At 45.3% G+C, this 27,869-nt stretch overlaps 1 protein-coding gene across 1 annotated transcript in view; it reads right to left on the reverse strand.

The window, feature by feature from the left end:
- LOC135381939 (neprilysin-1-like) overlaps window positions 1-27,869 on the reverse strand; it is a 92,049-nt gene that overhangs the window by 20,315 nt on the left and 43,865 nt on the right. The window contains exons 3-5 of the mRNA XM_064612573.1: window positions 13,782-13,943; window positions 13,145-13,240; window positions 12,147-12,352 (exon numbers count right to left, since the gene is read on the reverse strand). Of these exons, the coding sequence (XP_064468643.1) occupies window positions 12,147-12,352; window positions 13,145-13,240; window positions 13,782-13,943 (464 nt within the window). The remainder of the gene's footprint in view (window positions 1-12,146; window positions 12,353-13,144; window positions 13,241-13,781; window positions 13,944-27,869) is intronic.

Genomic DNA, 27,869 nt, shown 5'->3' on the forward strand with positions numbered 1-27,869 from the left:
GTGTAGCATACTTCGTGGTCGTAGCCCTTTTTAATACAGAATTTTTGTAATAAACCATAAAGAACTACTTGTACATTACTTTCACATTTACGCGTATGCGAGTGGACGAAGACCTTATCTGCAAGATATTTTCACTAAGATAATTCACTAAGATGTAAATTTTTATAACTAAGTCGTTTTTGTTTCTTTCGAGAAAGAGCAGAATTGCTGTCAATTTTTCTTGATGTTCATTTTACATATGGGATGAATCCTTCATATCTGCATGCTTCAAATTATTATCCCCAGAGGTAACATTTGTATGAGTTTGAGAAACAAACAAGCTAGAGCAAGTACACCCCTTTTTGTAGTGCATCGCTTCACGCTTCAGGTTTTCCATTACGGAGACACATCGCTAGCACTATTCAACTTTCCATATTATCCATAGGGGAGGTCCTTCTGAAGTCGGAAGTCCTTCACGGCAAGGGGGAGCGAGCCCTAACCTAACCTATACCTATCCTGACCTGGAGGAAAACACTGCAGGACATGAAGTTAGAGATTGAGAAGTGCGGCATATACAAAAATAGGATCCACTAGCAATGACGCGTCCAAGTCATCTGATGACGGTGGACGGTGTAATGCAGATGGGAAAGGCCATCTAGCGTTCTTGAATTCCTTGAGGCGAAAAAACTCGCACTAGAGCAGCAGGAACTGCAATGCTTGTTGATCGTTTCACTAAAGGCGGTAAGATAAATTTATAGAAGTGAGCGTGCGAGCGATGGCGTGTTTCTTCTTTTTTTTTAAATTCATGTTGTGGTGGTGGCCAAAACCGAAACCGTAGCAACCAGGTTTGAGGTGGTGGTCTTCACGGTACGGGATCTGTATATACTTCTGTATGTCAACTGCAACTATATTGTCTTGGCTCAGAAACCGTATGTTTCTGGAACGCAGAGAGAATAAAAGGAACCATAATTTGGTGACTGCGTTGCAACAGAAATGTTTACAGGCTGAAGTTACCCCATATGACGGTGCCCATGCATCAGAAGGCTGCCGTGATACAACATATAAACTTTGGAAGAGTGTTCCCAGGTCTGATTCTGCAGCACGTAAACGTCGAGATATGCTGGCGCCAACAATAATATTCTCAGGCTGAAAGCTCAGCAGCTTTCACATAGCTCTACCTGTATCAGCATGGTATAGTCAATGCTGTGCACAGGTGATGGGCAGTGCTTGCAGTACTAAGGGCCGTATTCCCAAACTACCCGCAACTTTGCCCTCAGGGCGCCCGTAGCCCAGGGTCCCTTGAGGGCGAACATCCCCTCAGGGCAGCATGCGTTTCTCAAACGTAAACGTGCACGCCCTCAGCGAAGGGCTGGCCGTCGGGAGGCTCGAAGGGGATTCGGCCCGATTCCTCGTAGAACGAAGCAGAAGCGCATGCGCAGGACCGCGCTTCATTTCCGCTTCCGACGGCTGTCGTCTGCTACTTTGGTATCTCTCCTGTTCTACATGAGAGAACTGATGTTCTAAGGCTGGAACAACATAGAAGGGACAAACACATACAGATGTGGGTTCGACTCCTACAGGTGGCTAACCTTTTCAGTGGCTTTCATCTTTCATCGTTGATCTCCTGTTCTGTTCGCGTTTGACTTGCAAACTTCATGTATGGTGGGCTACTTCATGTCAGTATTCAGATGCTGTACAACTGTTGGATATTGCGGATATGATATGTACACATCTCACCATCGTCTCCTTATGTGTGTGTGTGTGTGTGTGTGTTGTACTAAACGGCCAGATTGTAACAATCACTGAATGGGCGGACAAGGGAAGCCAGGATTGTTGTGGCCCTCCTGATGTGCATTATAGTCTGTAGTGTTCATGCACACGCCCAACTTATCTTTCTTTCAATTCATATTCGTCGTACCGCACAAGATGGTTTTCCCAGTCACGAATTCGTCGAACCGTCACTACGGCAATACCACCGTGAGGGTATAACGCTCGAATCGCACGACGCGATCCACAAATGCATATGTCATCCATGTTTGTTTCGAGGCGAGCGTCCCTCAGGGAGCGTACATTGAGCTCGCGAGCTCACTTGGCTGGCGCGTGCCCTTGGAGCGCCCCTTGCAGATACGGGCGCTTTGGGAAACAAAATTCTCCTCCCTCAGGGCTAGAGGTTACATAGGGAGCCCTCAGGGTTGGTTGGGAATACGGGGGTAAGTACACGAAGTACCCTTCTCCTTAGGGAAGCGAGAGTTCCCCGTTCGTTTGCTGCACGCTGTGGAATTGAACTGCCGCTTTTATACCACAGCTATTTATTGACTCTACGTTGCACTAGTGTCAGCGTGCTGAGCGGTTGAGCCGTTCAGCGTTGAGCTGGAGTTGGAATTAGAATTGGAAATGAAACAAAAATAGTAATAACTAATAATAAAAAGAAAAAGAATAAAAAAGCGCTGAGTTAGCTGAGCAGATCGAGGAAGTTTCACTCTGGAAATTGTTGCACCGAAGACTAGCGTCACCTTCGAACTTAGCTAAAATTGTCCCTCCGTTGAAAGTTGAACTGTCCTTTTCAGCTCGCATGGCCGCGGCCATGAAATCAGCCATCAGCTGCTCTCATTTTGTCGAGCGTGCACCAAACTGTTTGCAGATCAAGTTATAGGTACTTAATGCGAGTGGGAAAGCCTCGGCAGTCTTCCTGTGGATTCGTGGGTGCATCAACGAAGATGGGCCTAGCTTTCGGGATGGCTGTGTGGAGACACCTGATATCCTGCGACACCTGATAGATATTTGTAAAACAATTAAATATATTGCAGTTGTAGCGAGGTAGTTTCCTTGGTTTTGTCGCATATTGCGTTCACTTCATCTGCTTTCTCTTTTCCCCAAGTGGTGTAACCACCGCTTTGGTTATCGCGGCCATCCTATATGATTCATGTCCCACAGCTTTGGAAACATTGCGGTATACTAATATTGTTACATGTGACACATTGTAGTATACTGCAGCCAGCTTTACTGTGTTTGACTGATAATTTGCACAGTTACTTCTTCAATATTATATGAATAACTTTTATCTGATACTGTACCATATAATAGGAATTTTCCATTATGGTTTAGAATTTTTCCTTTACGATGCTCCCACACTAGTCTTGGTGACAAGTTCTCTCTCATTAAATTCCTTTTGAATTGTATTTCACACTCAGTTTTCTATTGTTGCAATTTTTTTTCACTTCTTCTGCCTAAGCAGACCCTTACACAGTTTGAAAAAATTTTGAGACATTCAAAAGCACGAGGAGTGTCGACACCGCGGTGGGATTAACTAAGGTTACATATGCTAGGCTACATTTAAAGAGTTGCATGGGCATGATCTATACAAAATGTTTATGGCACAAAGATTGATATCTCTGCTTGTTAGATATATCAAGCAAATATTGTGCCAAAAATGTGTTACCTATATGACATGCTGTATCTGCTGAGATATGTTACGGGAGAGAGAGACTCCTGGAGCGATTAAAGCAAGTGCATGAGAGTACACATGCTTTGCAAACAAATTGTTCCAAAGCATAATGATGTTCCTGTTGAATTGGCAAAGCATTAGTCATCTCATAACAAAGTGATGAAAGAAACTAGTGAGAAATGCAAAGCGGCAAGCACTGTTGCATGGCTATGTCTACAATGGGCAATGACACATTTCACTTTCCGTACCGCGGGCCGACTATGCTCAATGAGTCGTTTTCAGTGTTTATGATTGATGTAGGCCATGGCAACTACGGATGAACTTTGCACAGAAATGATGTAACCTGCAAACAGGGAAAACCTCAATGTATTACCTTGTAATTTTGGTCCTACAATTAATTGAATTGAGGGTTTCAGGTATTTAAGTGTTTACCTCTCTTCCGATCTTTATTGGAAATCACACATTAGTTATGTGTCTTCTAAGGCTCTTAAAAAAATTGTCTCTTTGAAGTGTACACGAAAACTACCTTTCGCAGACACTACGCTGCTGGTATACAAAACCCTTGTACAGAGCGCCTTGGAAACGGTTTGGAAATGGTTCAGTTGAAGGCCGTTATGTTTATCACTAGACAGTATGCTGAGGATCAGCTTAGAGGATCCATACTTTGTTTTCCCAGGATCCTCTTCACAAGGCTGTGCACATCATCTAAGTATGCCCTCTGTTCAAGTTGCCCTTTTTTCTGTTGAACAAATCTTCGCGGACTGTTTGCTCGCTCCTGCCATAGCCATATAAATGGCTGCAGTATGTATAAATTAGTTTGTAAATGGCTGAACAAACAGGCAATATATATTGTGGTTTAGGTATGGTAATGGGCACGAAATAAGTACGGTTCCCCAAATTCTGGGTTAAATCTCCCCCAGGACATCTGCAGAAGTCGCACAGGAAACACAGAGAGCTTAAGAAATGTGGACTTTATATCCTGCTGTATCAATAGATCTCTCCCGGTTTGTAAGCAAATGACATCATTCTGTTCAGCAGCGCCACCAATTTGGTAGAGTTGAGCTACGCTCAAAGCTAGGGGCGGACAAGATCTGGCCTAAAAGCCACGGTCTGGAGGGGATTACAGTGGTCTGAAAGGGCTCGCAACCTTCGGTCCTACTTTTCTTTGATGAGGAGGCAGCGAACAAGTGCCCATTCGTGGAACCCAGACCTCCCCTTCCGATTTCTTTCGGTTTCAGTCAGTCTACCAACGTCATGATGACATTTATATTCTGTTGAGTTTCTTACGTGCAGTCCGGGACATGTATGCAGGTATGTACAAATTGTTATGCCAAGACATTTCTTCTTATTAACTTTTTTGTAGTTTGGATCCCTTGAAAATCCATTGCACAGCACCAGAACACAAAGGCTACATTATGACACAGTATCACCAACCTGTTAGCATCTGAACTGAGATAACCGTAGGGTGGGTTCAACAAACCTCTTTAATAGAAGACTGAACAGGAAACGGACATGGCTTCAACAGCCCAAGAACTCAAAGAATAACTGGCACACGCCAGAGTAGAATATGGTGCTCTCGCGCATCTTCTTCTTGGTAGTCGCGCCACCACAATACCTCCCCCTTTAAGCCGGTTGGAACCGATCTACCGGCCGACCTCCTGACCGGATACCTACGTGTGGTTGTACTCAAAGGAGGAGAATTTTCTCCTGAAGGAGCAGCTCCTGCCACTTGAGACGGCTGGGCATCTTGCGTCGTACGGTGGTGGCCGTCCTCACTGAAAGTGTCCTCAACTTCCGGGAAGGGTAGAGGAAGTGTTGGTTCTTCCGGTGGCTCATGTTCTGTCGGGGGTTTGGGAAGCGATTCAGTATCCCAGGTATCGGAAGACTCGCTTGCCTTGAGATGGTAGCAGACACATAGTGTATGGGGCCGGTTGGTACATACATAATGGTTGAAAGTTGCGTCGTCGCTGTCTCGTTTCTTCGTCTGTCGTCGCAGGACCAAAGGATTGAGATGGTGTTTGTGTACCCGTTGTACCTTCCCAGAAAGATCCCGAACCTTGAAAATGACTGATCCTTCTTTGCCCACAACAGTGCCACATTTCCAATGACCTTTCTGATGAGGGTCCAGCATCCACACCTTCGCGTTACTTCCAAACGACCTGTCGCGCGCTCGCCTGTCATGACATCTCTTTTGCCGTTCCCTGGCACCTGAAAACATCACCGGAGGGATTGGTCCAGGTGGTCGCACAAGATCCAAAACAGAGCGGTAGTGTCTGCCATTGAGAAGCTCACAGGGTGGACGCCCTGTGGTCACATGGGGAGTGACTCGGTACTTGAAGAGGAATTCCCCTATGCTTTCCCTTCCCCCTCCGCTTGAACGGCGCAGAGCAGTCTTAAATGTCCGCACAAAATTATCTGCCAATCCGTTTGATTTGGGATGGTAAGGGGGCGTTAGCACATGGTGAATTCCCTGATCTTCGAAAAATTTCCGAAACTGTTAACTTGTGAACGGAGGTCCGTTGTCCGTCACGAAAACTTCAGGGAGCCCATTTTGAGTGAAGATGTCTCTGAGCGTGTCTATCGTTTTGTCTGCAGTCGTTGTTGTCATAGTCCTCACGTCTGGCCACTTGCTAAAGCTGTCGATGACTATGAGATAATGCTTCCCATGGAGCTCCGCAAAGTCTGCGTGCAGACGATACCACGGCTTATCCGGCGGCTCCCATTGGTGAAGTGGCACAGGAACCTCTTGCGCTGCAACGGACGCACATTGATCGCAACCTCTCACTCTGGATTCAATGTATTTGTCCAGTCCTGGCCACCACAGATATGAGCGAGCCAACATCTTCATTTCAGTTTGTCCTACATGACACTCGTGGAGCGTATTCAGAAGGGCTGCGCGATACTTTTGAGGTATAACGGTGCGTTGGCCCCAAAGAACGCACTCACGGTGTGTTGTAAGTTCAGCTCGTCGTTGCCAGTACGGAACCAACTCCTGTTCTACGCGTTCGGGCCAGCCACTTGCAATGTACTCTTTTACTTCCTTCAAGTATCGATCCTGAAGAGTCGCCTCAGCAATCTGCTTAGCTCTGACTGGAAGAGTGTGCATGCGAAAATCCTGCACCGCATTAATCTCCTCGTCCACAACGTTGAAAATACCTTCTTCCATTTGCTGATCGAACTCCAGATCGGCGCCTTCGGGCAACCTAGACAGGCCATCTGCATTTGCGATGTTCGTCGTCGATTTAAACTGTATGTCGAACGCGTAGCTCATTAGAATGATGGCCCACCGTTGCAGACGACTCGCCGTTGTCGCGGGAATGCCCTTTGAGGGTCCAAAAATTACAGTTAACGGCTTGTGGTCGGTGAAGAGTGTAAACTTCCGTCCCCACAAATACTGATGAAATTTTCGGACGCCGAAAATAATAGCAAGGGCTTCCCGTTCTATTTGAGCATATTTTGTCTGGGCTGGTGTCAGTGTCTTCGAAGCGTGCGCAATCGGTCGGTCTTCGCCGTTGATGCGATGATAGATGACGGCCCCAATACCTTTCGAAGAAGCATCCACCGCCAGAAATATGTCCTTCCGTGGATCATAATGGGTGAGTACTTCAGCGGAGGCGAGCTTCCTCTTGATTATTTCAAACGCATCTACGCAAGACGCAGACCATTGCCAAGATGTCGACTTGAGTAGGCTGTTGAGTGGAGCACAAATATCGGACAAAGACGGCAGATACTTTCCGGAGTGCTGTACCAACCCCAAAAATGACCGCAGTTCTGAAACTTGTGTTGGCGGTGGCATGTTCAGAATCGCTGATACTTTTTTGGGTGATGGTCGGAAACCTTCCGCAGTAACCACGTGTCCCAAATACTCAACCTGCCGCTGCAGGAAGGCTCATTTCTCCCTCTTGAGAGTGAAGCCGAACTCGCGGGGACGTGACAAAACTTGCTCTAAGTTTTCCAGATGCTCTTTGTCGTTTCGGCCATTCACGATGATGTCATCGAGATAACAGGCTACAGAAGGAATCCCTGCGATCACCTGTTCCATGGTACGCTGGAAAACGGCTGGGGCACATGCGATGCCGAAGGGCATTCGATTGAATTGAAAAAGGCCGTTGTGAGTATTGATCACCAAGATTTTCTTAGCTTCTTCGTCCAGCTCCATCTGTAGGTATTCTTCGGACAAGTCTAATTTCGTGAACTTTTCACCGCCATTTAATGTCGCCAGAAGTTCTTCAGCAGATTGGTATGTTCCATCCGGGTAAAGAGTGCCTGAAGCTTTTCTACCCTTCCACCTATGGAAACATCGAGATCTGCTGCTCCACGAAGTGGTATCTCGTCCTTGTTGAAAGCACGAAGACGGTACGGAGATTGGTATAGCTCTGGCTCACCCAACCTCTTGAACGTCCTTTCATCCAGAAGTGTTGCCCGCGACCCCGTATCGACCTGCAGGATGACGTCCTTGTCTTTGATACTACAAGCAATGAACTTCCCGTCTTGGTCGTCCGCAAGAAACACGTCGGTCACAAGCTTCACCTTCCGAAAATGTTTACCTTTCTTCCGCGTTCCCTGTGAAGCGGATGAACGACACATTTTCGAGATGTGTCCGGTTTTGCCACCGGCATGACAGTCCTCGTTGCGGAATCTGCACGTTTCTTGCGAGTGGTTTGAATTTCCACACCGGAAACATCGTTCCTTGCTCTCCGGCTTGACTGTCACCTTGTGCACAGAGGGTTCTGCATGCAACTGCTTCGACTCTGCCTCCGCGGCCAGAAAACTTTCAGCGAGCCGGATCGCTGTGTCCATTGTCAAGGTCTTTTCCAGAACAAGTCGCGCGCGGATTCGCTGATCCCGGAGTCCTACGATGAACGCTGTCATCAGGGAACATGCTCGGACGTCAGACTCTCCTTCATATTCACAGCGGGAAAAATTGCCGACAACCGCTCAACGAAATCCTTCACTGACTCACCGTCCTCTTGACGATTTGAGAAAAGCTTGTATCTCTCAAACTCCTTGAACCGTTGCGGAGTGAAATGGTCAGATAACGTTGGAGTAAGATCCTTGAAAGGTACCTCCATGATGTTCCTCGGTTGCAGCAGGTTATAGAGCCGCTTGAAGACTGCCGGACTCAGCGACGAAATTAGAAGTCCACTCTTGTCCGCATCGTCCGTGACTCTTGCCACACGTATAGCCGCTAGAAACCTGATCTCATAGAGGTTCCAATCTTCCTTGTCAGGATCAAACGTTCCAGGGCTGCGAAACCGCCGAACACCATCGTCCGAACCTGCTCCGGTTGAAATAACTCGAGACTCATACCCTGCATCTTCTGTGAAGTCCTTCGCTCGTTGCCAGTTGAGATAACCGTAGGGTGGGTTCAACAAACCTCTTTAATAGAAGACTGAACAGGAAACGGACATGGCTTCAACAGCCCAAGAACTCAAAGAATAACTGGCACACGCCAGAGTAGAATATGGTGCTCTCGCGCATCTTCTTCTTGGTAGTCGCGCCACCACATGAACTAGGATGAGCGGCCATTAAACTCTCTACTTCACTAAAGGAGTTATTATTACTGAAACATTCACCACATCATCGATGTAAAAAAAGAAGTGTGTGTTAAGTTCAAGGATTGGCAACCCTTGATCTTGGTCAGTTAATCAGAGTTGGTGAAACCGGGCCTACGGAAGTCGCCGAAACATTGATGACATAACCAACCAAAGTTTGTAGAAACGATTGAGTTCTAGCATGAAGTTTTCGCAACCAGTGATGGGCAGTTGTGAATAGCAGTTTATCTACTGCCTATGTAGCTGCAGCATAATTAGAACTAATTCAGAAAAAGTACTACAAAATGTGAAGGTACTTTACTCTACCTTCCTCTGCGTGGTACTAAAAACTGATCATTCCAAGTGCTCATCCTCTTGCACCAGATTCTGTAGCAGATTTATCGTCCACTTCTGTGCGTATTTGCGGTACTGTGGCAAACTAGCCACTTTACCCACATACCAGCATTCCCAGGTTTCAGAGAACATGCAGTTATAAGGGTGGTTTAAACCACCTTGCCGAAGTTGCAGAAGCTGTTCAGTAACGTTATAAGATATGGAGTTAATCGTTCCAACATCAACTTTATTTTGAGATGGACAGGGAGTTTCATCGCCAGCGGCGATACTCTACCACATAGCTGCTGGTGGTGTGAGGAAGGAAATAATGTCCCATGGAGTCTAAAATGATCAAAAGAGCGTTGAGGGCAGGTATTCGTGAATTTGGTTTAGCCATAGGCCAAGCAATTTTAGACAGGCGGGCAGGAGTCCAGATTATTAAGAGATCCGAAAAAGGCAGTTTGGAAAGCTCGGTATTGTGGGCAATGACGAAGAATATGCTCTGGGTCTTCTACAGCACCGCAGTGACAGCGTCTGAGAGAATCACACTCAGGTGGTAATGCCACTGAGCTGTAAATGCCCAATTAAGTCACAGTCTATGAATTAATACACCATCTTGGCGAGAAGTGTTCTGTGGCATCCAGAAATCAAGTTTTGGGTCAACATTTCTCAGTACGGACGGGAGGAAAATGTCAGTTGTCCATTGACAGGAAGACAATTTGTACAATCCATTGATCTGTTGGTCAACGAGATCTGCTTTGTACATGACCAGTAACACTCCTTTGCTATCTTTCACTGTGATTTAATTAAACACATCCCTCATGTGACGGTGTTCCCGGCAGAGTTTGAACTTACTGAACCACTTTTCGCGGCTCTTATTAAACATAACCTTCGAGGCTCTTCGTAGGCTGAGGCCGAGGAAAGCGAGAGACGTTTACATGATGTTTACGTGATTACCGTCGTGACAAATGGTTGACACAGCAGTTTTGCGGTACCTTGTATATGTTGCTCATCCTGGACATTTTTTACTACCAGATTTCCTGTCCAAAACAGCTATGACTGCATCAATGTTCATTTGGCTTCATTTATCCGGATCCCGCGGTATCCTGACAAAAGGCACGGGAACGGATTTTTCTCCATGTATTTTGTTCTCGTTTATCCGGACTTCAGCTTCCGGACTCGGACAAGACTTCCAGGGAACGAAAGTCGAAAATTCTTGTAATCCAGCTTCAGTTATGCGGACTACCGTGAGTAAGAGGAGACGTTGACCCTGCTTCGTCACCCTTTTTGCTGTGTTGGGGTTATTCCCGTCACACGTCAGGGACCTACATTCCTCCGTAGGGGAGACAACCGTGCACGATGACCCCCTTTTCTATTTGTGTGCGTTGGGTCACGCTGACCAGTCGAGTCATTTGGAAATATCTCGATCAACTGTCCGGTTCTAGAGGGGAAAACTCCAGGCTTGCAGCTTACGGTCCGTTGGCCGATGAAGACATTCCCCTAGCTGAGCTGCGATCCCTGATGCAGAGGCTCACTGCGACTGCCGTATGATGCTGCGGTTTCTGACTACGTTGACGTTGATAAGGACGATGACGCGTGTGCAGCTATGACTGATGACGGTGTGATTGCTGCTGTTTTCTCCGATGATGTGCAGTAAGACGGTGCCGATGACGCCAGTGAGAAACCAGGCTCCGACATCGACATTCTTCGAGCAGCGCAACAGCGTGGCTCAACTCTATGCAATTAGCAAAATTTTGCAGGAAACGAGTGCCTACACTACTATGTAACAGCTGTCATTGACGAGATTTCTGTGTTTTAATTAAACCTTGCTCTGTAGGACGTTTCTATTGGGTCGTTTCATTTATCCGGATGCCCCGGTATCCGGACGATTTCGCCGGGAACGGCACCGTCCGGATAAACGGGGGTCGACTGTATATCGCGGTGCGGACACGAAGCAGACGACCTCCGAGACAATCGCTTGCGCTGCGCTGCCATTCGTGTGTCTGGTTCACGTCATCGTCAAGGGAGTCTGAATTTTAAAACTTGTTTTTTTAATATGCAAGACGTGTTCGGAAGAGAAACTTGGCCAAGTTGACAGTGAAGCGGCTACGAACGTTACCGTTTCACTCTCATACACACGTTTCCGGATGCGATAATCCCTTCAACGTGCACTGCAATCTCAGCACACCGTATTTAACATCCCTAGCGGAAGACATGTCAACTTGTATCCTGACGCCAAGTTCCTGGCGTCTTCGGCCAGGTTTGAAGCCGCAACATTGTATCAACAGGCGAGCACGCTACAAACTAAGCCGACGAGACCAGTCAATGAATGTCAGATTATCAAATCATGTCAATCTCCGACATGTGTTGGAAATATCGAGTAAGTAAGAATCAAATTACATTACACATAAAAGGGGTCAAAAGGAATGAGAATAACAAGATTTAAAACCGCCTGTGTAAGCTCACCAACTGCGGTTTTGATCGACCAACTGCTGGTGATCGACAAGGGGAGATGATCGGGATGCGTTTGGTACAGGTAACTTCGAGGTTACTTCCGAAATAACAGTTGAGAAAAATGGAGGAGGGGTTCCGCTATAAATCCTTGTAGGAATGTGTCTTTATTGTTTCGTAAAAGTTGGTTGAAAACGACGATATGTTTGTTTGTCTACCGTTCTCTTGATGCGCTCGCCCGTAATTCGAATTTCGTTGTAGTAGGTAAGCATATTGACCGTGCTTGACCTTAGCGCTCGGCACCTCTTAATGAAGGGTATCTTGTAGATGAAACTAGCATGAACAGCAGTGAATGCCCCCACAAAAACAGATACCAACAACGTTGTTACGTCAGGTCCACTTACCTGTAGCGCATAGTTCGTAACATTTCTCAAGTCCTGTAACACAAACAGGTTCACTACTGGCACCAGACCAAGTTTTACCACGAGTTTAGTGAACGTCTCGTTCCAGTCAGGGATGTCGGTATCTGTATACGAGACGGGCCATCTTGCGATGCCCACATCACTCAATATTCCTCGTAGCGCCTCCGTGCTTTCATCTTCCGATATCTCTGCAATGGGTGTAACGAAATTTCTTTTTTAGCACAGATATAGTTGTAGGTGTACAGAGATGTTCGTTTTGTGTTCAAAGGATATCGCTCTGATTACATGGAGGCATGCTCTGTGCGCCGAACTCTAATTTCACGGCAGGTCGGCATGTACAGAAAATTGTTAGATCGTCAGTAGCGAGCGCTGCAGCTCTTTCTCGTGTTGATGGGGCTGAGATCGTCTAACACAGTGGTTCTCAAAGCGTGGTCTGCGGACCCCTGGGGGTCCCCTAGAGTGTTCGTGGGGGTCCTCGGTGATCGAAGACAGCCCGATGACATGTCTTGGCGAGTGCAAGATTTTCATGTGTGGCACTGTAATGCCTAAAGAAGGCAGAAATATACTACCTCTTCATTTCCTGCATAGCGGTGCCTTGCTTGTTTGTTTGTTTTTCTGTTTCTTTCTTTACGTCCCTTATTTATGTCAAATGAATCGTACTTAACGGGGGTCGTGGAATGGCTTCTAAGTGGTTTTGGGGGTACGACACAAAGAGAAGTTTGGGAAACGCTAGTCTAACATACATGCTATTCTTCCTTCCGCGACTGAGGAATAGACTTGCGTATGGTTCTGGCAAGCTTACTTTCTATGACATTCGGTACAGAGTCAATATTGGAAAGGATTATGCTACTGAAGAAATTGGTCACAAGAGAGAGAGCGCTCTAAGCCTACGCCTTTGTAAGCTGTAAGCATTTACAATGAATTAATAATTGTCTCGTTTTCATGTAAGTTTCTAATACATACTGAAATCCAATACGCACTCTCATTGATACACGACTGGTACGCTCGCAGTATCTTGTGCGTTATGTTTGGGTTTTCCGGTGGCTGGAAAGACAACGTGGCGTTCCCAAGGATATCTGTAATAGAACATACAACATTTTGTGAGTCCTCGTAATATAGCAAATGACCTTGCTTTGACAATTCCAGGTATTCCTATAACGCACTTTTATAACAAGGAAGATAACCATTGACTACGTAGAGAAACTTCTATTCAACTACTTGGCCACTTTTGGGGCGAAAAGAAACAATCAAACAATCAAATCAACACTGTAGGCACTCCGTGATGTGGGCCTTCTGAGTTTTCTTCGAGGTATCTGAGTTTTTCAGCAGACATTTCAGGTAGAAAGCCTTCGCGAAATGAAGGTCTTCGTTCGCCCTTTTTTATGTCCGTTGCACAGGCCGTTCTTATTGTACCAACCAACCGCTTAATTTTTCCGCCATAGATGTCGTTAGGACTACCGTATTCTAGCTTTTTTTAGCAGAACAGTTTCTATATGCTGCATGGGGCACACAGTGGTACCTTGTTGAATTCATTTAGCGGTCCTACACTATCTTCATCGGGTCGTGTTCATACCTCTTTTCTAAATTAGTCAGCCTCTAACCACTCTAGCCACGTACCTTTTAGTTCTGTTTCGAGATCTACTCTAAGTTGAGTAAACACTCCGTAATAACTCTGGTCGGCAGGAATGGGGTGCGCCTCAAGCCATTTCCTACAAACGTACTGGTCGAAGTCGTTGCATGGATCAGACTTGGTATCGAGAATATCCAGGAGAAATTTTGCTGAAAATGTAAAGAATCAGTAATATAGATTTGCAAGAATAAAGCATACATTTTTATTGATATTGATTTGCCACACTTAGATTAGATACACTCCATTATGTACAGTCGGGTGGGGTGGATGGACGAAAAATAAGATGGAGATGGTGGTTCCACAGACGCTGAGCGCAAAACTACGCAATGCTGACTGCTCAGCGGGGTTGCGGGTTTGAGTAAGCGAAGGAACCACAGGGGAGCAAATGAGAAAGCGAAAACGGTCAAAGAAGGATGAACTAGCTTACTAAATTTGTGAGGCTACAAAGCGAGTTCTGTAAGTTTCAATTCCTTCTCGTTGTACGGCACAGAGTCATGGTTAACAGTTTCCCGGAATGTCCTGGAAATATTGCAAAGTTCTACCTGCTACCTTACTCTCAAAACAGAACTTCACCGCATAGCATGTTCTCCGCCAGCCATTGCCACGAATGATAGGGTCATGGCTTCTGATTCGGTGAGCGAGGGGGTCGTACGCCTTTTTTGTAGAAGTTTTGATATATGATAATTTCATTTACCGCACTGTTGCACCCTTTATCAGACGCTATGTTGGCCTCGGTGGCAACTATAGAAGATACCACCTTTGCCATCCTTTTTTCTTAGAGTGCATAGGAGCGCCCGTTGTCTACCATGGGGTGCCACGCCACGGCCCTTACTGCACTGCGAGAAAAAAAAAAAGGTATGGCAACAACTCCTTTAGGGGAGTAACTGGCTTGTCCCGTAGGACACTCCCTTTAAGAGTAAATTTTACTCCTCCTAATAGGGAGTGAAACTTTACTCCATGTTATGTGAGTGATGATAACACCATTTAGATGAGCTATACTGACACCACTCATGGGTGTCTTGCCAACGCTCTTGCATGGAGTGTTCGTTACGGCTGTTTCCAGTTTTATAAAGACATTCCTGCAATGCCCTGTAGGGCATAGAATTCACTCCTTCCAGTGGAGTGAATGGAACTCCACACTGTAGGGTTGTACAAACCCCGCTTACAAGAGTGACCGCAGTGCCTCCTCGTGAAGTTAAGGTAACACCTTTGGTTGTTTCTACACTGGAGTCACTCATGTTCCCAGCAGGGGCTGTATGTCACACTCTTAATGGGAGTGATCGCAATGCCCCCTTGTGGAGTTCAATTAATACATCCAGGTCTTTCTACACTGGATTCACCCTTGCTCCAAGGGGTAGGGAGATGGGAGGTGAAGGTCACACTCTGAATAGGAGTGGCTGCACTCTAAAAAAAAGGGTGTCGAAAGAGAGTATTAAGCAATTTTACACCCCGTGCTGTGGATGAACTCTCACCAAACACCCTTGAAACTCCTTGTTTGTGCATTTCCATGTTTTGATGCTTTAATAACTCCCTTCAACCTGCGCTTTACTCCGTGGCGAAAGTTAAATCTGCATATTCCTGGACAGTTTTCCTCCTGTCGTTGCGCGCAGTCTAGCAACACTGATATCGAGGCCGTTGAGTTTGAGCGTTTGAGCTCTGCGGCGTGCGTCTCTCTCTGCTTGTCGTGCAGAGACTTGTTAACGGTCTATTGGGCCGCTGAATAATATTTACTTCCAACAATAACGTTTTTCAGCATGCTGAGGTGTAATGAGTGCGACGACTGCAAGTCATATAGCTGCGTGTCCTACCACTACGTACTCAAGGAGGTAAGTCTCCGTCCTGTGAAACGTACTTACACGTATACGTTGCTTTGAAAGGAGGATCCGCTTTGGGGACACTGCTAACAAAATACGGTAGACGTTGGCCTGTACTTTGTTCACACATATATGGTTGAGAGTTTCTTTCTTTTCATAAGCTTGGAAGTACCTTTTTGTTGTGTTCTGAAGGAACTCCGCTAGAGGAATTTTGACAATAGTTGAAATGTGATTTTAGCTAGGACACTGCGTACATGTTAACCAATGTTAACTATATTGCAGAATAGTCTGGCTTTAATGGCACGCACTGCAGATGACGAAGGTGATAATTTCCTCTGAAAGGCCAGCATATCTTGGCATGACATTCAAGTCACAAACTGTGAAGGTGGTGTGAAGGAGGTCCCCTGCGCTGGTAAGTTTCAGTGTGGTAGGTACTACTGCTGTTCTGTATTAATATTTCATTCATATGTATCCTGTCGATGATAAGTGGTGTCAGTGTTGAGTTCTAATGCTGTTGTTAGTAAGTTTCAGATTGACCAGTGGTGTGCACAGCACAGTGGAAAAGACGATGTAAAAGCGCTGCTCCACTTCCACAAAGGAAGAAAGTACTATGCAAATTGCAAGGAAGAGAAGGGCAACAGTGGAACAAAAGGGTAGGTACAATGCAGTGAATTAAATCCCCATTATTTTCTTCTATTACATCACATTACAGTGCTGGACAAAAGTTTGCGGAGCACGCTCCGGAGCATATCTTCCTCAGCGTGACACGCCAGCAGCGAATGGCACCTATAGACTTGCAAACAGGTGACTGGGTTACCTAGGCACATGTCTGTAAGTTCATGCAACCCCATTAGCTGCTAGCGTGTCACTCTGAGGAAGGCGCCGGAGCGTGTTCCATAAACTTTTGTGTAGCACTGTACTAGCATCAATCAATTTTTCCACACGTATGATTCGAACCATTCATTTTCCTAGCACTGTTCGTTTGGCATACGAAATGGTTAATTAGCAAAAATATTTGACATATGATAGCATCACATATCGCCACTGCGTGGACTCTCATTGCCTATATTTATGTTGCAGATTATTACACAGCAGAATTAATTTATGTCTTTGCTCATCTGGTGAGGGAGATCAATCTGACCTGTTCACTTGTGTAAGTGCTTACTTTATTTCATGTGCTTTATAATAGATATACAGCAAAGTGCGTACACATACCTATTTTAGGAAAGCTGCAACAGATGAACAAGCTGGAGATTCACTCGCACACCAATATGCACATCCCAAACACTGTGATTTCTGCCAGTCTGGGATGGCACACACATTCTTACAGCATATGGTTTTTACAGTGCATCCTACTATCTGTCCCATCCTTATATTTAAGGAAGTAAAATGTTTGCAAATAAGAAAGTTTTGAATTTTGGTGTGTATGTGCTCTGTTTGATTTGATTCTTCTCTAATTTTCAGTAACGAAAAAAAATACTCTGCCTCTTAGATTAATTGGTCTACATTGCATACTTGACTGATACTACTTGAGAAGGCCATATAGAAAGGAATGTAACATAACTTCGTAATATATCGCTATCATTTCTCTCCCCTTAGCGGTGTCGCTTAAGGCAAAAATGATCTATATCTCACAAAAATGCTCACAGAAGACCCATTCAAGTTCCAGTCCTCCTGTATCACGGTGAAGGGACACGCCTGTCCAGTAAATGACCGCATTCAAACATCACGAATACTTCAACCTGAAGTATGTTGCATTGGTTAGGGAACGCTTTAAGTGCCGTTAAACACTTTAGATCCTAACTTGTTGTTTCTAGTCATATGATTATGTTCCATGTACATAGCGTGTAATGTGCATAGTAATGTTCAACTTCTGTTCTGTATCAGAGGCACAATAAATGTATGTTTTTTCAAACATACTGTTTTACAACACTTCCTTGCATGTTTTTCAAGATGAAAAGTTGACTAGAGTAATGCACACCCCAGGATAGGGGCATAATTTTTACGCCTTATGTAGTGTAACCATAACTCCCCAACGGAGTTATGTTAACCTCATGAGTGGAGTTGCTTTTACACTCGACATGTTGGAGTAAATAGGGAGCTGTATAGGAGTAACTTTTACTCCGTACTATAGGGGTAAATTTTACTCCATAGTTCCTGGAGTTGCAGATACTCCTCAAAAAGACTCTAATTTTGCACATGGGAGTTAGGGTGTTTTACTCCCGCAAAGGAGTCAGTATGACACCTTTTTTTTAGAGTGTGCCGTGCCCGTCCATGGAGTTACAAAGACAACTCTTACTTTTTCTGCCTAGGAGTCACCCTTGTTCCCACAAAGGATTTAATATCAATACCCTGAGTGGAAATCGCCATGGTGCCTCTGCCATGGGGCCATTTATACACCATCTGTGCTTTCAATAAGGAGCCACTCATGCTGCCATGAGGTATCATAACTGCACCTCAGGTCAGCATTACTAAGAAGAAATTACAGAGATATTGCACTTGCTTGCTGTCACTGCAACTAGTTGCTGCTAACTCGTCGCTGCTCGTTGGTCAAATCGACAGGTACAAACTCTTAGCACAAACACAATATGTTTATTTACAAAACTTCAAAGATGATTCTTATTTACATGCACGTGTAGCAAAACCAATTTCGTTTTGCAACTTTGTAACAAGTACATATTTTTGGTTAAGACTTCGCAGCCCAACGAGAGTTTCAAGCATTTGGAACACCTTTTTGGACCGCTTGGTGTAGTGGATGTTGTAGACCCAATACAGTGACAGCACCACGGCCATTGCTGTGCTGAGGTCTACAACATCCACTGCAAAACTCTCAAGCCTCACTGTCAAGGAAGACGGAGACCATAGTGGTCCACAAACTTCGATGCATGGGTATGCCGGGTCAGAAGGGAGTGGTTCCTGCACAGAACACAATAAATTTAAGTTGAAAAATATGGTCCAACCCGTATTATCTTGTTAGGAGTTACGTATGGAAACAAATATTCTACATTCATATATATTTAGCCCACAGGACTTTGGAAGTCTACAATACGAAAACACGGAAAAAGTATTTACAGTATGGAAGATATCCGCTGACACATCCCTCAGCAGCACTGGTAGTACCTTCCACACCATGGCGGCTGTGCAGGCTGGAGGAGACATTTAAGTTGAGCAATTAGTCACAGTGAGGAAAACTTACACACACTGGCTTGACGTAACAATGAAACAAATGTAATATGCCGTTCCGATGCCTGTTCAAGCGTCATCATCAGAATGAAACAAGAAACGGTACGCCATCCGAGTTCTTCTTATAGCTTAGTCATGACCTTGTAGTAATCAGGTAGTGGTCCTTTATGACTGCGTGCGTTATCATCACGGTGAATGTGCCAAGATTTCAAAAATTTTCTTACCCCGCCATCTATGCTCGTGTGCCACGGTCTTTGCATTGTGAAAGTCAAAAGAATGACCTGTTTCTAGCACGTGCTCGGCAAGTTCTGTGCTGTGATTCACTGCCGGTGGTTTTGATATCTGTTGCTGATGTTCTTTCAGTCTCGTGGCTTTCTTTCTTCCAGTTTCTCCCACGTAGCAGGCACTGCATTGTTCACATTCCATGTTCATGAGAAGAACCCCACTCCTGAAAACATTGGAAATACAGCAAGCAGTGTTTGAAGGCAATAATTCAAGAAAACGAACCCCACATCAGGATCTGCCGTCAACAACTAACGAACCACGAAAAGATCATATGCCGCAGTGTGTCACCGCACTCCTTTCAACGCATCTGTACAGCAAGGCGGAAGGCAGAACAACAGGGACATCTCAAGTGCAACGACAGACACCAACGTAAGTTGAATGCACTCTTATCCGTACACAGCGAAGATCTTCCCCGTAACAACCAGGCCATCAATATGTCGTCGAAACCCCTGACCAAGGAACAAGAGGTTGTTCTAAGTAGAGGTTTAAACTTTGCACCAACCACAGCGAGGATACCACGCAGGGACATCTTCGCTGAGGTCGAGGAAATATTTCGTTTCATCAAAAATGCAGGCGCGGTTAGCTTCGAACGAAACCGCCTTATGGGTATCCTGTCTAAGAAATGGAATGCACCGCCACGCAAGCTTACCACTAAAGAACATCAAGCATTGAAGGACTTAAAGACAGATACGACTATTGTTGTCCTGCCTTCTGACAAAGAGTACTGTTGTGCTTGACAAGACTGCTTACATCGCGAAGATGGAGGAACTGCTAAACGACGAGTCCCACGTTACAAATCTACAGGACGATCCGATAACAAAATCGGAACGAGCTTTGGTAAAACGCCTAAGACAATTGAATACGATAGGCAGCATCTCTGACGCGATTTACAAACGCCTGTTTTCATCCGATGGGCAGATACCAAGAGCGTACGGCCTACTCAAGCTACACAAGCCCAACGTCCTCCTTCGTCCCATTGTGTCCTTCATCGGTGCTCCGACGTACCAACTGTCAAAATTCCTTGTAGAACTTTTAAATCCCATCATTTACAAGAGTGGACATTCTGTAAAGAACTCGAATGAATTCTGTTCAGCCGTGCGCGATCTTGTACTTCATCCTGACGAAATAATGTTGTCTTTTCATGTTATTTCGCTCTTTACCAATGTACCAGTCGATACTTTTCTTTCTGAAGTCATTTCATACGTTACTTAACAGCCTTCACCCTAACATACAGTTTACGAGAGAGAAGGAGAATAACCATAGTCTTCCTTTTCTTTACATTTTAGTTACTCGTGACGAGTCAGGACACATTAACACTTCTGTTTACCGCAAACCATGTGACACTGGATCTGCCTTAGACTTTTATTCATACCCCGCACCTGAACATAAACGTGCTGTTGTCAGAAGCCTTTACAAACGTCTAGATGCAGTTTCAAGCACTCGGCAAACAAGAGAAACCGAACGTAAGGTATCAAGTGACGTCCTCACCAAGAACCATTACCCTCTCGACTTCCTCAAAAGTATCATTTCTAGAATGTCTGGTGTTCATGAGAAGAACCCCACTCCTGAAAACATTGTATGCATTCCCTATGTTCGCGGCCTATCAGAAGTTGTGCGAAGAATTTTAAAGCCACTTGGCATACACAAAGTCTTTAAACCCATTAAATCACTATACAGGGTGTCCCAGAAAACGTGTCATTGCGTCATAATAAAAAAACCACACCACCTAGAGTCATGCGGTCAACGGCATTTGTTATTACTGGTTTTTTGCCACCTCCTCATGTGAATGTCGTATAACGTAAGTTTATGTAAATTTTTGCGAGCTTAGGTTGGAAATTTGCCTAGTAAAGGTCACTTTTTTACCCCACCAATGTGAAGAGCGTGTCTAATTTAGTCAAATTAATGATAATTGACAGGGATATTCAGGAGCTATCTTATCGGAAAAAATAGCCGAACATCATGCTCTACGGAGGTCGCACAGAATAGCGCACGATGAATTTTTCAGCGCAATCTTTGTCAGTCCGACGAAAGGAGGTAGTAAACCCCGCCCTCCACGACATCGCAGAAAGAGATAAAACAGGCACGGCTTATCACGTCCGACTTTCGCAGGGGTAATGCTTTGTCTCTCCCAATTTTAGGAACTGTTACTTTTTCTACTATCACTCTGTGGGCTGGCTTCCGAACCTCCTTTCGTCGCACTGAGAGCGATTGCGCTCAAAAAGTCATCGCGCGTTATGGTCCGGTGCCCCGAAAAGCATGATATTCGGCTATTTTTTCCGATGGGATAGCTCGTGAAAATCACTGTCAATTATCATGAATTTGAGTGAATTCGGCACGCTCTTCATATTGGTGGGGTAAAAAAGTGACCTTTACTTGGCAAATTTCAGACTTCAGTTCGCAAATATTTACATAATTAAACTTGCAGTACATGACATTCACGTTAGGAGGTGGCAAAAACCTAATAACAACAAATGCTGTTGACCGCATGATTCTAGGTCGCGTAGTTTTTTTATTATAATTCAATGACACGTTTTCTGGGACACCCTGTATAATACTTTGTTACCCCAAAGACCCTGTGCCCCACATGGAAGAATCTGATATACTGGATGGAATGTGAACAATGCAGTGCCTGCTACTACGTGGGAGAAACTGGAAGAAAGAAAGCCACGAGACTGAAAGAACATCAGCAACAGATATCAAAACCACCGGCAGTGAATCACCGCACAGAACTTGTCGAGCACGTGCTAAAAACAGTTCATTCTTTTTAATTTCACAATGCAAAGCCCGTGGCACACGATCATAGATGGGGGGTAAGAAAATTTTTGGAATCTTGGCACATTCACCGTGATGATAACGCATGTAACAGTCACAAAGGGCCACTACCTGATTGCTACAAGGTCATGACTAAGCTATTAGTAGAATTCAGATGGCGTACCGTTCTTGTTTCATTCTGATGATGATGCCCGAACAGGCATCGAAACGCCATATTACATTTTGTTTCATTGTTACGTCACGCCAGTGTGTGTAAGTGTTAGTCACAGTAAATTTGCTGTATCTTACTTTTTATTGTATGGAAAGCCAGAAGCATTCACCCTTGTCATCTCCACTCTCTGGGCGTGGAGCTGTAAAATGGTGTAGGTGCTTCTAAACCCGTTTCTTTTTCTCTGCGGCAGAAATGATGCCTTTTGCGTACTCCTGAATGAAGCTCCCTATTGCCCTGTCAGCCCTGCAGCTTGTGAGGCGGCAAAACTCATTGTGGATCTGCAATAAGCAGGCAAATTTATCAGCACGAGCTAGCACACAGTAACGTTCCAGCAGAAGCGAAAATGATGTGAAAAGTTTGGGAAAGTTAAAATCAAACCAAGTAGTAGAGTACAAGCCAACTCACTGTAGCAAGTTTGATCTGATAGTTAACACATGAATACAGATGCACAAGACCAATGAATCAGTTTTAAAAAATACATAATCAAACGGATTATGGGGGGAAGCTTTACATAACAAAATAATAAGAGCCAACAAATAATAAAAAGCCACAGGACATTGGACAGGTATATTCCTCAATTGGAGGTGCACACTAACAGCAAACAGGACATTGAATTATGAACCAGTGGGACCAATAACATTCCATCCACTTTCCAGCATGTGCAACTGTTTACTGGCAGCTTATCGCTTCAACCAATGAAAAATGTCACACCGGTGTTCCATTAATTTATGTTTGTTTTTGTGTTTTACAACAAAGTCTGATTGTGTGAGCAAAGAGTCTTTCATTTGGTCATCTGGTCTCTGAGATGTCCTACTCTGTATAGGCACGGCTGCACCAACAACTTTTCACTGTGTATTACTTGTGCCTGTGTGATGAAAAGGTAGACACTCTCAAACCTGGAAGATCCACATTCAGCTCACCTCAGTTTCTAACATGAGAGCTGGGTACTCAGAAAGTATCTCGGCCACTGAGAGGCACTGCGGTGTATTGTTGCCTCCATCCTTTTGCTCGACCAGGCTTCTTCTCCTGGTGTGAGTCCTGGCCATAGCATCCGAGATACGGCTCGGGTTCCTCTCTCCAGGGCTTCTCCGCATCTCCTTGATCATGAATAGCTGATGAGCATTTATTGTTTCAGCATCCTCAGATTGACATTGTAAGGTCACCTGCAAAACCAGAAATCAATTGCACCATTCGACACCAATGCGCACCATTCGACACCTTGAGCACTGCTGTCCACTGCGCTGCAAAGCATACAAGGCTCTGTCTAATTAGATAATGTATATCGGAACATGTGGACAATTGAAGGCTACAGTCTTTCGCAGACAGATTCTGGGTGCTCAGCAGCCCTGCGTCTCTTCTTGTCGCTTTCTCTTCCCAAATTTTTCACGCTGGGCCTGCATCATTTGGACTTCATTTAAAGACATCCGCTGGTTCTTTGTTCTTTTCTTTAGTTGCCGCCACCACGAGTTCTGAAAATGAACAAGTACATATAAGTAGTCCTACAATAATAACAAAGAAGGTTAAGAGCATCAACTGTTTACCATATACACATTAAAAAACAAGACTTTCAAGTTCGAGGACCTGTTACAAGTGGTGTCCTCAAACCTGAAGAAGTGCAACCCACTGCACGAAAGTCTTGTTTTTTTAATGTGTACATAGTAAACAGTTGATGCTCTTAACCGTCCTTCTTATTTTTGATTCTGCATCGCCGACAACTTGCACATTATCTTTCTTCACGTTCTACGATAGTCCTACAATACACTGGCACCAAGGGAAACTGGCGCTTAAAAGTAAGGAACCTCAGAATGGAAGCTACCGATGCTTTGAACAGGAAACTGTTTTGTCAAGTGTAAGAACAGCCTCACATTCAAAATATTACCAGCTTCCGTCTTGACGCCCATCGTATTTTGCTCCTAAGGCAAAACACGTCTGAAGCAATAAAAGGACGTAACCTGTGGCATCGACTAGTTGACACATTGAGATTCGACATAGTTTGGTTCATGCTACACCTACTCGGGAAGCAAGTATAGAACATAATACTTACAAAGCCAGGTCCATTGATATCGCGAAGAACAGGGTTGAAAAACCCCAGCAGTCGTGCCGCTTCATAATACAGATTCCTCACTCCAGGGTACCTGAGAGCAACAAGTGGGCGCACTGTTACATTAGTGCTATACTAGTATATTTGCACTAGTGTGGGAGACACGAGTCCTGAGGTCACTTATAAATTCTTCCAAAACGTAGCAAAATAGATTGGGAGTCTGATTGGTGGGCAATTACTTACTGACAATACGGATTCAATCAAGTTATGAGGGGAGCGTTTAGGTCAAATTTGGACAATAGACTTGTTCCCTTCATGAAAAGATGAGCTCATGTAAACCAGGTTGTTTCATGAGAGCCATATCACTTGTCAGCCGCGCACACAGACAGTCTTAATTCGTCAAAGGGACGGATGTACCTGAGCTACCTAAAATAACACAGGTCTCAGGTGGACTCATTGCAGAACTGTTTTGGTCGTGTCATTGCATTCGCACGGTTTTGTTCAAGAAAAAGGCACTTACAAGGTGTGGAGCCACCACACAACTTTCGTTCGGTGTTCATCCGGGATGGCACCAGCCTTAACAAGGGCGATTCCACGCGAAACGATCCAACGGACCTGCTCGCCCCTCACCAAACCATCACGGATTTTTACGAATATTTTTTGGGCAGCTCCCAATAGTGCGATTCGACATACCACGAAATGTTTCTTCCCAGACTTCAATGTGGCGCGTGCTAGAAACATGTGAAGGTCGCAGCGCTGCTGAAAACCGTGCCTCTCGTGAACGGCAGCTGCGGTTCATAAAAAGCAGCTAGAAGTGTGCGATTTTCTTTTGCGTATAGAGGAAGCCATGGTCTACACAGTGTCCAAATGCCGGTTGTCACGCTGTAATTGGTGCTGGTGTAGACAGGCCTGAAGTTTCGAAATTTTCCTCCTATTTCGCGATTTTTTGTGGAAAATCAAATCACTAAATTATGATGAATACTTTTTTGTTCAGAGGTCTCTTGGAATACTTCAACAGGAAAAACCGCAGGACACGCAACTTTCGTATTCATTACAGGAAAAATAGGGAAAGTATGCGCTTTTTGCAAAATTCGCTACAATCAAGCGTAAAATACGCAATGAAGAGGTCAGAAGAGGAGTGTGAAACCATTTATATGGATTGAGCTTTCTTGTACAACATATACAAAAATTTCGAGGGTGTTTTTCCGTATACAAGAGAATTTTTTTTTTTTAATTCCAGTCAGGTACACTGTAAGTGCAGCACTGGTAAATACTTATCCAGCATTTTCTAACGCGCACAGTGGCTGTCCAACTATACCTTGAGGACGAGAAATCGCTTCGTGCCGTGGCCAAAAGATGTCTGTGTGGCCAACACTTCGAAATCGCTCACGGGTATAAAGCTGTGGTATGTCCTTGTTCCAGGTACAGCGACAGCTCGGCTGTAACGCTGCGCTAGCTCCTCTTGCTCAGCACTGATGTCTACTTTTTGTACCCAGAACGCGTGCACAGATTTCATGTTGCCGTGCACTCATGTGAATAAGTCATTTGGCGTCAGAATTTGTCCTTCATATGGTTGCTGTAGACTTGGTTTGGATGCAATGCGCTTAACTGTACCCCCGACGCCATCGCACGGCCCCTTTCCATGCGAAGTGGCAAAAAAGTTCCACGTGGCCTCAAGGCAGAAATCTTGGAAGTGCAGAAATTCGCGAAGTTCTTCATGTTTTTATATTGGGACGCCGCACCGTCGCTGAAGTAATGTGCCTTGGTAACACGGGGATGATTTTCCCTGACGTAGGTAGACAGCTGTTTTTAAACATATGTACAGCGGCATTGTCGTGGACAATGCAGTCGGAAATCACCACGAAGGTTTCGTGACAAAGTTCGACGTCTTCTTCTGCGCAGTTGTAATACAGCACCATGGGATGGATGGTTGCTTGACTCTGCTCGCAAGAAAAGGATTGGGGAGAGTTTTGAACCACGAAAGAATAATTTTCTGCGAAGTACATGACTACTATTGCTTCTGTGGATGATAAACGTCGTTTCAGGTCACTGTGGTCAGGTCAAGTGGTGCGGCCTCAAACACTCCATCTCTCTGACGAAACGACGGGTGAGTCTTCCACTGGTAGCGATATTGCAGCAAGGGTGACGCGTTAACCCACTGTTTGAACGAAATGAGGTCGTCTGACTGAAACTGAAGCACTTTTGTGCTCATTAGAAAATCTCGCAGTTCCTTAATTCCCGGACACGTTTGCACTTTGCACCGCAAACAGTGTTTTCGAGGAGTGTTTTGTAGTCATCTTTTAATCCGACACCACGGAGCATGAGCTTAACATATTGATGGTATGTGCACACACTCACACACAGCATGGATACCTGGGCCTCCCGCTATGACGCGCACGACGGACGCAATGAAGCAAAGACAGAAAATCCTGCCTTCGTATCCGGATGCTCCTCTTTGCACAGTGTATGCGCCTCCTGCAGGATCAGAAGCATGGGCCTCTTCTGGTGTCCGTCCTTCACGTCTTTCTTTCCCGGCAGATTATGCGAAATTCTGTCATCCTGATAGAAATTTGGAATGGAAGATACAAAGTCGGAGGAAATACCGCGGCCTGCTCGGCGCTCAGGTTCAGCAAGGACTACGTGCTTTTGTCGAAGCCTTCTTGCTTTTCGCAGCATGGCTTCGGATGCGCCGAAAAATTTTGCTAACTTGCGGCGGCTCCACGACAGAGGAGACAGTGTCAGTAACGACGTCTTCTTGCAACGAGACTTTTCATCGTGGAATTTTCTCTTCAGTTCAGCGAGCAGATCAATGTATTCTTTCGAAAGGGCGTCGCTATTATGTGTGTCTTCGCACGGTTTAATGTTTTTAGAAGCTTTCGTTGATACGACGTCCTGATCTTCGCAAGTTTCCTCCTTGGCGGTCTTGGCTTGGCGGTCTTTCTTTGAAAACTTTCTTTTCACGGGCGTCTCTCCAATCAATGTAAGTGATTCGTTTACCGCCTCCAACACATCTGATTCTTTGCTCTGTTCCTTATGTGACCCTGTTTCATCCGGAGTTAAATCCTTCTGTTCACCTGTTGTCTGCGAGCAGCGGATGTTGCATCCCAGGCAGAGCAGGTCACCTGGCACCAGAGAAGGATTCGCTTCCACGATGCGTAAGCTTACCCTTTTAGTTCCTCTTGAGCTCTTTTTGTGAGTGCCAAAACGATCGCAGCAGTTTTTAGGCGCCAAAAGAGACGAGTATTGCAATACGTAGAGATACTAGTGGGGCGCACATACGTTCGCAATTTTCTCTTGACTTCGGTTTGATCGCAGATGTAGTAGCCTTTGCTCATTGTAGCCGATATCACAGAAGTTGGTGAGCGCTGTCTTTTTCGTCAAAGTATGCTTGTGACAACCATCCGGACCAAAGGAACACGACTCCAGGGACGCGTTCCCAGCCACGTCGTAGGTGCGCGAGCTCGCTATTGTTTCACCCATCTCCATAGCAACGGCCGGGTCACGTGGAAGGCTTTGCGATGGAGCACTAAAGAGCCGTTCCCTGATACCCCGGCGGCGGCTCGTGCATCACGTGACCGTAGCCGTTGTGAGCGGAGGTAGGACGACCCACACCGTTTCGGGGTTCGCAATCAAAATGGCGGATCTGTTCGTCATTTTTGATGAGGAGGGCATCGCCGATCGCGACCCGGAACGCACATATCGCACCTACAGCGATGCTTTCGCTACGATGTCAGAGGACAACTTCATTGCAACTTTCCGCTTGTCTAAG

The sequence above is a fragment of the Ornithodoros turicata genome, chromosome 1 (genome assembly GCF_037126465.1).
Source record: "Ornithodoros turicata isolate Travis chromosome 1, ASM3712646v1, whole genome shotgun sequence".
Taxonomy (NCBI): Eukaryota; Metazoa; Arthropoda; class Arachnida; order Ixodida; family Argasidae; genus Ornithodoros; species Ornithodoros turicata.